The sequence below is a fragment of the Lissotriton helveticus genome, chromosome 1_1 (genome assembly GCF_964261635.1).
Source record: "Lissotriton helveticus chromosome 1_1, aLisHel1.1, whole genome shotgun sequence".
Classification (NCBI taxonomy): domain Eukaryota; kingdom Metazoa; phylum Chordata; class Amphibia; order Caudata; family Salamandridae; genus Lissotriton; species Lissotriton helveticus.
In genome coordinates this window covers 1,469,852,230-1,469,865,552 of record NC_136057.1, presented here as the reverse complement: position 1 = coordinate 1,469,865,552, position 13,323 = coordinate 1,469,852,230, and the positions used below count along the sequence as shown (strand labels likewise).

Sequence of the window (13,323 nt, the reverse complement as noted above, 5' to 3'; positions counted from 1 at the left end):
AGCAGACACCATGCTCGCGTTGATTGACCATCGGTCTACTGCACTTGAGAACTACAAGACCCAGCCACCCCTCCTAATCCACTGGCCTCCGGGCTTGTGCTCCCGCGCTCTCCGAGAGCCGCATGGTCGGTGTTTGTGCGCGCTGACGTCACGGCGCCTCTCGCGCCGCTGCTCTGTCCTCGCTAACACCGTCCTGTGCCATCGCGCGCTGCTTGCTGAAGATGTCGGGGGACGATGAGCCGCAGGAGCAGACCATCGCCGAGGACCTGGTGGTGACCAAGTACAAGATGGGAGGCGACATCGCCAACCGTGAGTCTCGAATGGATATGGTTGGACAGGCTTTGTATAGATCCACCTAGGGTGACGGGTGCCGGGACACGCGTGGGCGGTGATCCCCTGGGACGACTAGGCCGCTGTTGAGTGGGACTCGCCGCATGCTCTTGTTGTCACTTTTCTGGAGAGCGGTGGGCATGCGTGGCTTCCGGCCGTCTATCTCTTATGACCCTAGTAGGGCCTCGTGTTCTTGGGCTCCCTGCCCTCCTCCTCACTGAAATGGAAGTTGTACTACCAAACCTTATTTATATTGCTATCTTCGGTCCACGCGAGTTCTTCTGTAGTTGGCAAATATGAGGAAATGAGTATAGCATATTTAATCACTCTCCAGAAACCTATTTTATTGAAAGCCATTCTTCCAGAAGCGGGCCTCCTGGTGTTTAAGGACCTACTTGTAGAGGTAACAAGTGGATGCAGATCTGTCAAAGGGGGGTGCACGTGCTACGGTGGAGCGAATGTCGCTATCTGATCCTTTTTCTGGACTCGAGTGTGTGCGCCCCTTTTAGACTCCTCACATAAGGGAGGGCTTGTCTGCCCCGAGTTTTAAATTCTGGCGGACTATGCCGCTTACTTCCCAGATTCTTCCCCTTACTGCTTTACTTAACTTTCTTTCTGCTTCCCTGTATTTCGAAGCCATTTGCTTACCCACGCCTTGTGTTGGACGCGGGGTTGGTCAGCGCCAGCAGCGTCATATTACTGCTGCAGATGGGGGCGGGTTATTGGGACCACTAACGCACTTAGCTCTTTTACCCATGAATTTTACTATCTGTTAAAGCACCAAGCACGTTACATACTGTGATGTTTGGACACTTCATCCTTTACTGTAGTTATCGAATTCGTCAAGCACTTTCACACAACAGGGCGCACTTGACTACCTAATATCAGTACTGTATCCTACCATAAAGCTCCAAGCACTTTAACTTACTGGGCCTAATAGATCATGGCTAAGAATTGCTGTCGATCCGACCATCTCTCCCACCAACAAACTCGTTGATACTGGGATTGAGGAGTTAAAAACACATGGACATTATTGTAGTTTTAAACAATGAAGTGGTTATCTTTTTTGTTTTAATTGTTAGTTTTAGTTAACTTGACGATAAAGTTATACGTTATACATACAGCGTCAAATTTCTCTTGGGTGAAATCAGTAGGATCGACAAAACGCTCATATCCATAGGGAGATTAACTCGCGTTTTCTTTGGTGTTTTCACCGTCCCACTGTGCATGTAACGTAGGGGTTGGCGTCACTCCGATTTCAATGGAATGCATTTCGATAGCACATTTTGGGCTGGGGCTACCCTGAGGTTAGTTGTATAGTAGTGAGTTTGGGGAGGGGATTATTAACTAAACTTTTGCATTGGCGTTCCTTTCTGTACTGGACACTCTAAACGTCATATCCCCATCAGCTCTTTGATCGGGCCTGTTAACCAATAAATATTTGGTGTAGCGTCACGACTGGCCGTTTTCCAGTCACTAATAAGCCTGAATCTGTGACGGGCACATGTCACTAAGCAATAATAGGGATGCTGTTGAGTAAAGTCCTCCAAGGTTCATACAGTGACCTAAATACATTTATCAGGTAAGCGCTTTGCCTTTAGAATAGATAGCGTACGTACTGAGCTGAAAACAGTATCTGTTGTTCCGACCTTCAAGACTTAAGTTCGAATCCAACACAGAGTAAGCATTATGTTCTTTGGGTGGGTACACTGAACACTTGTAACTTGGGTAGTAGTATTTCCCTATTTATAACACAAGCAAGACTGGTAAGGGGCCTTAAAGGCAGGTTATGGGGCTTCTTTCTCCTTTGGTGTATGGGTTCTAATTGTACGGCCAATAATGCCTATGGGTTTCTTTAGATACGAGTTCAGAGGCACCAAACCATTTAAATCATCCTGGAATAACGCGCTACCCCTGTGGGACAGGCAAAGAGGGAGTGTCGCAGATAGCCCATTCCTCGTTCATTCAGGTTTTATAAATGAGCTGTTATATGTGCACTATTTGATTCAATGCCTGATTCCCCATGTTACTCATGTTTTGATTTGTTACCTTTCCCTCAAATTGTAAAGCGCTCTGATATCCTTCGGGATCAAGTTTGGGCTATATAAAACTTCATAAATAAATAGTTGTCTTCATTGAGCTAAAGGAAAAAAGTAAAAGCTGCTCACGTCATATATAAAGATGCGGTGTAGGCACTCTGGCCCGACATTTAAATCATCGGACTCAGTCGGTTTTGAGCTGTCTATTCACTTTGCAGTCGAAACATGCATACAGTCTATCTGCAGAATAAAGCATACATCCGGTACTTGTAAAGCCCCTAAGGGTCTCAAGACGCTGGGCCATCCGGGAGATTAAATGAGTATTGCCCAGAGCTGGCCGCTGCGCCACATCGCTCCCATAGGTCAGCTCACCGTTGGCGTGCTGCTTCGCACTGCAAGAGGTGACCTATGCTATACTTGGCAAGATACTGTTTAATCACGTAGGTGTGCTGCACCTGGTAACTATTTGGATACTTCAACCCACAACACGCACATTTTTCGGGGGTCTCCTTTTACTTTTAACCATTTGAAGACGCTGTTCATTGGAGTGTAACATCTCTCCGCTTCGAGAAGCTGACTAAACGAGTAATGATTACATTACCTTTTCCCTTAGTATAGAATTGGAGTACAGGAAATCTGGAGCCTTCAGATCTGACTCCCGAGTAGTTTGTCTACGCAATATTTTGGACGTCCATTTATTTTTACTAATATCACATTTTGGTGGCCATGCGCAGGCATTAACCCGCTACTCGCCTCCAGACCACACATTGGGCAGTGGCGGAATCAAAGCAAAGGTTCAGTGGTAGAGCGAGTTTGCTGATGTCTATTCACTCAGTCTGCACTTCAGCTCCCTTCAGTCTGACTGAAAGACGAATCGTATTGTTGTGGGAACAAAAGTGCCGCATTTTGCGACGCACGAGTACTCGTTTCGCCTGTTGACATATTGTATGAGTCCTCTGTCGCAACATATAATTCTCAGTGTACTGTGGCGCTCATTATATGTTCTCTAAGGCTCGCCATGCATCATTTTAATGAGCCCGTTTACCTTGCGTGATGCCTTGTGTGCATCATATTTTGCAGTGTGCCATTGCATTAAGAAACGTGCCGTTTGTTGTTTATCTTTAACATTCTACATTGATGGGACATCGACGCAAGCAAACGGACGTCGCACCCAGGGGGTGCGGTTTACAAATGCAGATATGCCATTACAAAATGTCGTGGGTCAGGCGGGATGAATGCACGTGTAGGGGGAGCATCCCTGTAAGTTGTGGCACCAAGTACCACGCGATTTCCGCATGGCCTACTGGAGCAGGGATTTCTCTGCCCATATCCTTTCTCTTGGCGGGAACCATGCTGTTCCTTTGTTGGTTTCAGAGACGCCTTTTGTTGCCAGTACGTGCAGGGGCCAGCATTTTATTTGTTGCAACAGTCACCCGACCCTGGCTTGCAGGCATCACGTTTCAAGTCCAAACCTGACGCATAGTGTTTCCTCATCACTGAAATTAAAGGTGTCCTGCTCGGCTTTTCTTAATTGGACCCATAATTGCTTAAGGGAAAGGCTTAATACTTGCTCCAAGACCTTTGTGAGTCTCCGGTTACATCTGCATCATCAGACAGCAAAACACACAAGATGATGGACGGAATGTTGCACAATGGCAAAACATTCACCCCCAGTCACAGATCTGGGTTTAATACATCGTTATTTTGCCAGGATAGCTTGACTCCAGTGGCTTAGTGAGCACGGGACCCACGTCTGGGTATACCCTTCCCACATAGGGTGAACAGCAAAACACACAAGATGATGGACGGAATGTTGCACAATGGGGTGAATGTATGACATTGTTCTGCATTCTGTCCATCAACTGTTGTTTTTGCATTTGTAACCCCGAGTGGGGAGTGGGATGGGTATGCTCAGACGTGAGTCCCATGCTCTCCATGCCACTGGAGTCAAGCTATCCTGGCTGAAGACGGCTGATAGCCAGAAACAGGTCCTTGGATGCTTGATTCCGGTCCAGGAAAGACATGGCTTGGCAGTTCGGGCTGGACTGTTCCCATGAGGCACAGGGTCAAGGCTGATTTGCATATGTTCATGTCAAAACTGGGGTGGTGTGGTGAGCAAAACAATGATGGATTTAGGCCCAGATCTCTGTACTGGGTTGAATGTATGACATTGTTCTGCATTCTGTCCATCAACTGTTGTTTTTTGCATCATCAGACAATCATTAATTCTTCTCGCGTTGAGACACTAAGACTGTATAGGACTCCTTTCAGTCTCCCACCTCACCACCTGTTGTGCTGATTGTTCCCATTACACTTAAGAAATACAAGGGTGCGAGTTGCAGGTGTAATGCCAGGAACAGCTACTTTTTTCTTCTAACGGAGCATGGCTGCTGAAGTGACCTTGCAAAAGGCAGCTTCCCTTACTGGAGTGGATCCCTAACTGCCAAGTTGAAAAGTTTGTCCATGCATGTGCCTGGTGGTTGGCCTACAATACTGGAGTGATTAGTGCTTGTTTTAGTTAAACAACAACTTCTCACCGGAGGCAATGCGAGACAGCATTCAGTCACCCTAATTCTATGATGTATGTCACTTTAATAAGTCCCCCTGCAGTTGATGCTGTAGGAACAAAGTTCCTTTTTTGTGAGAACATCCGCCAGAAAGTGTGCAGCTCAGCAGTGCATACTCACTCATTAACTAATGATGTGGTTTCACACCGAGTGCCGGGAGCGAAAAGTTTGAATCTCTAATAACGCAACTCTAATAACGCTGCCCTGCATGTCATATACCCTGCGGCAGGTTTGTCTTTATGTACGCAAATACGATACTGTTGAATATACACCTAAGGTCATTCACCACACGGCTGACGCTGCCAGGTACTGATGCCTGCTTAAAAAGACATCTCGGCTCTAGAGGAATTTTGTGTGTTTAATACTATTCAGGGGTAGCGGAGGACATATAAGGTAACACACGCATTTAGATAATTTGCATCCCTGGCACCAGATGAAAACTGAATAATTATTGATGCAATATTCCCAAAGTCACTTGTTTTTTGCCTTCTTTTGTTATGCATTTTAAACTTTCCTAGTCCTTGCATAAATAAACCTACTTTTAAATAAAAAAGGGATGCGCATACTGTTCTGCCTTTAGTGTGGCTAACGTGGTAAATGCATTTTTTACTGTGATTGCAAATAAAGCAGTAGCCTCTTGTCTTTCAGGGGTCCTCCGGACTGTAATCGATGCCGCCACCTGTGGGTGCTCGGTCCTGAGTCTTTGTGAGAAGGGTGATGCTCTGATCATGGAGGAGACCGGTAAAATCTTCAAAAAGGAGAAGGAAATGAAAAAGGGTGAGACCTCGCCTCATGCCTGCAACATGTAAACCGCGCTGTGCTTTTGGAATTTGTCTTGAACGTACCTTCTCTTCGTCATAACGAGGCTGACATTAAACTGCCTGTTTTGTATCTACCTGAAACCGTGTGTGTCAGGCACTTCTTATTGTGCACAGTAAATCTGTGCTGCACACACTTCCATATGGACTAAGAGCACAGGCTGGCACATGAATGGCTGACTGAGTTAGTTGTCGTAACTGAATTGCTACTTACATTACCCATCTTTTCTACAGCATACTTTATTTTCATTTGTTTTCTTGCATTCCACTTAGTTGAAAAGAAATCTTGTAGCCACTCTAGGTGTGTTTTCTTTGTGCAGTGAGTGGCGGGGTACTTTATTCATCATGTGTGCTGTCCACTTTGCATATCGGCAACTTGTATAATTCATACCCTTAAAAAGGTTTAGCTTGCTGCATCTTTTGCTTTGCTCCAGCCAGAGTTAATGCTTTGCATCGTGCCCAGCACCTAATTTCCCCAGAGTTAGGCACAGTTCTGCCTCCACCTGCTCCCAGCTTCATTATCCAACCTGTCCTTCTCTTCACAGGTATTGCTTTCCCAACCAGTATATCTGTAAATCATTGTGTCTGCCACTTCTCTCCCTTGAAGAGTGACCAAGATTATTTACTCAAGGAAGGGGACTTGGTCAAAATGTGAGTATGTTGCAGTCTTTCCACGTGTCAGTTTTAATTAAGTATGTTCTCTGGTTTACGCTATATTTAAGGCTAAGGTGGTTGATTTCTTCCAAACAGGCTTTATTCTTGCCTAGCATAAGATCTGTACGCGGAGCATTGCACAGACTGCATTCTCAAGGGTCTAGCAGAGGCTGTGTCCCAAGACATGTAGTGCTCATTAATTAGCTGTCTGGCTTTTCTTTATATGTGCCCTATTTTACCAGTGTCTTTATGGCTAGCCCCCTTTTAGTCACTTGTATTGAGATCTTTCCGGTTTCTTTGCAACCATGTCCGTTTACTTACAGACACACAAATCAACCATCACATATAAACGCTGTCGTGTAGCACCAATTACATTTAGTTGAAGGCAAGAAATCAGCAAAATGTCTCCGGTGGAATGCAGGTGTAAAGGACTCCTACGTGTTCTTTACTTACATAGTGCCGCTAGACCGGCTATCATAAGGCCAGTCACTTAAAAAATGTATTTGTGTATATAATTTTTTTTTATGAGCCTATTGACTGTCCTGTTTTAAGCCCTGGCTTGGCGTCACAGCTGCCTGCTTAACATGTTGCAAATTCTTTTAAATATAGTGGGCTTTGTCTCTACTCCGAGAACTGTTACTGTCACCGTGCTATTGGGTATTCATGATGCATTCGTAGAGTTCTTCTATTGGAACTCGCGAGAGACTACTTCGGGTGGCGGTTGGTGACATAAAAGAAACAGTGTGGCACTACATCCTTAAAATTACATTAAAATAAACATCTGAAACAAGTTTCACATACCTTTTCCTGCAATACATCTTCTATGCTCTCCAGTCCCTTGCTCCAGACTCCTCCATGCGTGAGGAAGTCACAGCCAACTACCTTATCCAGTCCAGACACTGCTCTTTTGCTGTTAACAATGTTTTTTTTTTTTTTTTTGAAATTCTTTTTATTGTTGCATCAGGTGAATCATTAGTACCATGCACAATACATCGCGGGGGGGCGTCAACATTCCGCTCTACCCGCCGTTACGCAACTTTTGAAATAGACAGTTACATTGCATTCATCCTGACGAACTTATCCTTCTTCAGTTCCACCCCGAACTCCCCCCCCCCCCCCATCAACTATAAAGAAAGGTAGTAACTGAGGGACCTCACCTCGAAGCCCCCCCCCACCCAACTCCCCCCCCCCCCCCAGCAGCATGAAACCTTCCACCCACTCTCTCCCCCCCCCCCCCCGCCCCTCATGGCTCTCTCGGTCCTCGAATTTGTGTGGCAATGAGTATAAGCACTCCCCATGGCCCTAGCCTTCCAGTGCACATTTGCCGGGATCAGCGACCTACACACCATGACTGTGCTTCATCCTACCACCCGCCCACTACCCCCTCCCGGTCCCACCCTCCTACTCCAGTCCATGGTAGTGCCTCCACTTGGCCCATATTTTTCTAAATTTTCGAGGGCACCCCCTAGCTTTATACGTAACACGTTCAGCTGCCATATACATATCCAGGCCTCTTCTCCATTCCTCGAGATTTGGTTTCCCAGGCGCCCCCCACAGTCTTGCAATGTCCCTTTTGGCGACCACCAGGGCCAACAGCAAAAAGATGAGCAAATATCGCGTGATATCCACCTCCGTGGACATTCCCAAGAGCGCCAACTTGGGGTCCCTGGGTATCTCCACCTCCAGTATCTCACTCAATTCGTTAAAAATCTCGCCCCAATATTCCTGTATCACAGTGCATCCCCATATGATGTGAAAGAAGTCACCCGTTGGGTGCTGGCATCGTAGACATGCGGTGTTAGCAGCCCTCCCCATCCGGAAAAGCCTCACCCTGTCAAAGTACGCCCGATGAAGGACCTTAAACTGAATGAGACGAAGCCTCGATTTTATGGCCACTTCTCGGGGGTGCATGAGTATGAGATCCCAGTCTAGGTCCTCTAGCGTGCCCACATCCGCCTCCCACCTCTCCCTGAGGACCTGTAGATCTCCCAACATGTTATTTGTCAATGTTTTGTAGGTCATGGATACTGCCCCTCTCTGCATCTGCTCTTGCAGCAGGCGGCCCTCAAGTGGGGCAAACTGGGGAATGTCAGTGAGAGATATGTGTTGGGCTCCCCATGCGTGTCGCAACTGTATGTATTTGTAGTATTGGGATCTCTGGAGTCCAAACTCCTGTTGCAGTGCTTGGAATGTTTTAAGCTCCCCCTTTGCTATGACATCCCCAACTGTGGAGATGCCAATGTCATCCCACCTTTGAAACCCGCGCAACTTGTTCAGTTCAGTCAGCCACCTACATGCCCATAGGGGGGTTTGGCGGGTGAGCCTTTCATGCCAACCCATTCTAACCGACGCTCTGCGCCACGCCATCAAGGTGATCCTAGTCGCTGGAAGAAGCTGGCGGCCTCCCCTCCCCCCATATAAAAAGTGGAGCACCGTCTTAGTGCCCCACCGAGACCTCTCTAGTGCATAGGTGGGGTGGTTCGCTGGGGCGTGTATCCAATCGTTGATCGGGGTGAGGTGTTCCGCCCAGTAATAGGCCTCCAAATTAGGCAGTGAGAGACCCCCACTATACTGATGGCGCTGCATAGTCGTGAGTGCCACCCGGGCCTGCTTCCCCAGCCACAAGAAGGAGCGGAGATCGGCATGGACTTTCCGCAGAGTCTGAGCCGGGAGGGGATAATACTCATTTTGCAGGGCGTATAAAAACTTTGGGAGTAGGATCATCTTATACAGGGCAGCCCTGCCCAAAATGGTGAGCGGGAGCGACCGCCACCTATCCATCTCCGCCTTTGCCGCCACCAAAATTCTATCGACATTGTCCGTATAGGAGCGCTGCACATCTCGGGTGATAAAGACCCCCAGATACCGGAAGCCTGTCGTGGTGTGAATGAGCAGCTCAGGCAGCTCCTCCCCTCGCGGGGCACCTTGTGGGTCGTATAGGACCGACTTATGCCAGTTTATAGCATGGCCGGCTACCGCCCCAAAGTCATCCAGTTCCCTGAATAAGGCCGGTATCGTCGTGGCCGGATCAGTCACATATAGTAGCACATCATCGGCGTAAAGGGAGATCTTCTCCTGGTCGGCGGCCGATTCCCCCCAGTGGAAGCCAGTCACAGCTCGGTTGAGCCGGATGCGGATCGCAAGGATCTCGATCGTGAGGGTAAAAAGGAGTGGGGATAGCGGACATCCCTGTCGCGTCCCCCTCTCTATCGCGAACTCTCTCGACAGTCGTCCGTTTACGCGCACTCTAGCCCTAGGTCTCGAGTATAGAAGTGTCACCCAGCGCTGGAACTTCGGCCCAAACCCAAACCTCTCAAGGGTCCCCATTAGGAAAGGCCAGTGGACCGCATCGAACGCTTTTTCCGCGTCCAAGGAGAGGAACCAATGTGGCTCCCTCCTGTCGCAGACCTCTTGGAGCCAGTTGTGGGCGCGCCGCAGGTTGAGTTTAGTGGCCCTGTCCGGGAGGAACCCGGACTGGTCCGGGTGGATCAGGCCCGTAATTACCTGACGCAAGCGCCTAGCAAGAATAGTGGCCAGGATTTTGGTCTCAATATTTAGTAGCGAGATTGGGCGGTAGGAGGAACAGTCACCAAGGGGCTTGCCTTCCTTGTGGATCGGGATTATGGTCGCTAGGGCCAGGTCCGGCGGGAGGTCGCCGGATGCAAACGCACCCTCATACAGCGACTTCATGTGACGCGAAAGGAGGTCCCCCGTTCGTTTGAAGAACTCCGCCGGGAAACCATTCGGTCCCGGCGCCTTCCCCGGTTTCAGGGCAGCCATCGCCTCTGTGATTTCATCCAGAGACAGGGCGGCTTCCAAAGCCTCACTATCTTCAGGGGTCAACTGCGGAACGGCCACGTCGCCCAGGAACGATCTCGCCACCTCGCTGTCCCCTAGGTCTCTTGCCCTGTAGAAGGCTTCGTAGTAGGTCGCAAAGGCCTCTGCAATGGCGCCGTCTGAGGACGCCCGCGCCTTACCAGGGAGCTCAACCCAATCCACCCATCTGGCAGCTCTCGCGCGCCTGCTCAACCACGCCATGAGTTTACCAGATTTGTCGCCAACATCGTATAAGCGATGTAGGGTGGCCAGCGCCTGTGTACGCGCCTCGTCCGTGCTCAGTTCTCTATACAGCCTTTGTGTATCTAGCAGTAGTCTAAGATCAACCTCCTCCTTCGTCCTGTGATATTCTGCCTCCCGGGTCAAGATGTTTGCCTCCTCCCTCGCTATGGCTTCCGTGCGTTTCCTTTTGGCCTCCCCTACCCTGGATTGGAAGCGGTCCCTCAACACTGTTTTCATGGCTTCCCACAGTGTCACTCCGGACTGTACCGATCCCTCATTTTCGGCCATAAAAACTTTGATATCCGCTCTTATGCCCCTCAGAATCTCAGGAGTCTGTAAATCCCAAGGCGACATATGCCACTGTGCCTGGCCCCTCCCCCTTCCCCGACCTATGTGTGCGAACAGCGGAGAATGGTCCGAGATACCCCTCGCCCTATAGTCCGCCTCGTCTCCCGCTGAAAGCTCCTGCCTAGATGTAAAAATGTAATCTAGCCTAGAGAAGACCTTGTGGGCCCCAGAGTAGAATGAGTAAGCCACATGGGCAGGATGGAGCCACCGCCAAACGTCAGTAAGCCCGATCGTGTCCATTCTGCGCGCCAATGCCGTCTCTGCAGCCACTGTGTGGAGGTTCCCAGATCTATCGCGTGTCACGTCCATCACGTCATTGAAGTCCCCTCCCACAATCTGTATTGTGTCCGCCGTGTCTAGCAGAATGGCCGAGACCTCCTGCATTGTTCGTGTTTGCAATTTGGGTGGAGCATATACCGACAGTAGAGTGTACCTGCGCCGTCTCCATGTCCCCTGTACCCCGGCAAACGAGCCCTGTGGGTCCAACCATGTACGTGTAACTGTGAAAGGTGCGGTTTTCCTAACTAGTATTGCCGTGCCCCGTGAATCCATGGTGTAACCCGCGTGTGCCAGAACTGTGTACTGCCCGCGCGCCAAAAAGGCACATCGGTTCCCCCTCAAATGTGTTTCCTGGAGGAAGACGATGTCAGGTGCCACCCGTTTAATATATGCAGTGACCAGGCCCCTCTTAATTTTGGAACCCAGTCCATTTACGTTCCAGGTCAGCGCCTTAACCCCGGTGCCTTCACCGTGGGGTGTAGCTAGTGTACTCGCCATTGTTTCACTTGAGGACTATCCAGCACTTGGCCCCAGGGCCGGGACGGTGGCAAGGGTAGTCTTTCCCGAACATGCTGCTGCTGCTGTGTTTTAACGAACCTCCCCCCACCCTCCCCAGCTCTCTCAACAACCCCAACGTGGGGTAACATGATAACAAAGCCCCATCCCGCTCCCCCCACCCCACCTCCCTCCCCTTCCAGTTGCATCCCCATGCGGGTCTCAACTATCCACGGGAGTAGGCCTGTCGCCCTCCCACACATCCCACCCTCAAGAAACCCCAACCAGTGCTAATAAACACAAAAAAACAGTACTAGGGGGAGTGCCAACTTGCTTGCTCTGCATCGCCGAGCCGTCATCCCTTCCCAGACCCAGTGCATCAGTGTTCACGAGTGGGAGTCTTGTGTGTCCATCTGTTCCTCACGACCTGTAGAGTCTTGCTCTAACTGCCGGATCTCTTTGGCCAGAGGGTGCAACGAGTCACTCCCAGCATTCTCCTCCTCTCCTCCGGATGCGCGGCCCTCCGATTCCTCCGGTTCTTCCTCCTCCGAGCGGATTCCGTTCCTCAGGCAACCAAACCTCGAGCCTGCCACGGAGCCGGAGCCCGGTGACGCCGACCTGCCTCTCCTCCTCTCCTGCTGGTCGGTGGTCCTGTATGGAGTTTGCGGCGTCTTGCGCTGTGTCCTCTTCAATCTCCTCCTTGGCGGCTTCGGCCTCTCCCACGTCGGACGTTCCCTTAGTGACCGGTCCAACTCTGCCCGGCCCGCCGCCTCCCTACTATTTAGGATAGGCCGCTCCTCCAACCATTGCCAAGCATCGTCCGGGTGTGCAAAAAAGATGGATTTGTCCTGATAAATGACCTTGAGCTTGGCCGGGAAGAGGAGCATATATTGGATGTTAAGGGACCTCAGCTTCGCTTTCACGGCGTCAAAGGAGCGGCGTTGTTTGGAGACTTCCTGACTGTAGTCCGGGAAAATCATTATGGTGGCGTTTTCAAAGCGGATCTCCCCCAGTGTCCTGGCCTCTCGCAATAGCAGGTCTCGATCGGCGAAGTTCAGAAACCGGGCTATGACCGGTCTCGGTCTCGCACCCTCCGGTGGTTTGGCCAAGAGCGCCCTGTGCGCCCTCTCTATGATGAAACACGGGGAGAACCGCGCCGCCGGGAAGGTCTGTCTGAGCCAGTCAAGGAGGAAGGCAGCCATATTCCTTTCTTCGATCCCTTCTCTAAAGCCCACGAAGCGCAGGTTGTTCCGCCTGGACCTGTTCTCGGCATCGTCCACCTTCCACAAAAGTTGGCGGTGGGAGGCCTGGAGCTCTGCCATGTCCTTCCTTAGCTCAGCCACCGACTTCTCATTGTCTGTCAACCTTGTCTCAGTCTCCGTGACCCTGTCGGTTAAGTTACGAAAGTCCTGGCGTAGCAGCGTAACCTCAGACCCTACCTCTCCGATTTTTGTTTCCAAGGCCGCACGTGAAGCTTGGATGTCCGTTCTAGACGCCTGAATGGCCTCCAGCAGCATGTCTGTGTCATTGCGTGCCCCTGACTGCGCAGGCCGTTGTTCCACCGCAGTGCGCGGCGCAGCGAAATTGTCCATCGGGCCTTGCCCCTTAGTCTTGGGCGCCGTTGCATTTTTACCCATAGCGGCGTTGGCTAGAGGCCAGGGGCTCCTGGGCTGAAGTGGCCTCCCTCCGAGGTATCGCTGGGCTCGGTCCTGCACCGGGGACAGAGGCAGAGTG

The 13,323-nt window shown here is 50.3% G+C and overlaps 1 protein-coding gene across 1 annotated transcript in view; it reads left to right on the top strand.

The window, feature by feature from the left end:
- The first annotated feature begins 127 nt into the window (after window positions 1-127).
- Window positions 128-13,323, top strand: part of PA2G4 (proliferation-associated 2G4) — a 50,778-nt gene continuing 37,582 nt past the window's right edge. The window contains exons 1-3 of the mRNA XM_078686280.1: window positions 128-309; window positions 5,585-5,713; window positions 6,300-6,405. Of these exons, the coding sequence (XP_078542406.1) occupies window positions 222-309; window positions 5,585-5,713; window positions 6,300-6,405 (323 nt within the window). The 5' untranslated portion in view covers window positions 128-221. The remainder of the gene's footprint in view (window positions 310-5,584; window positions 5,714-6,299; window positions 6,406-13,323) is intronic.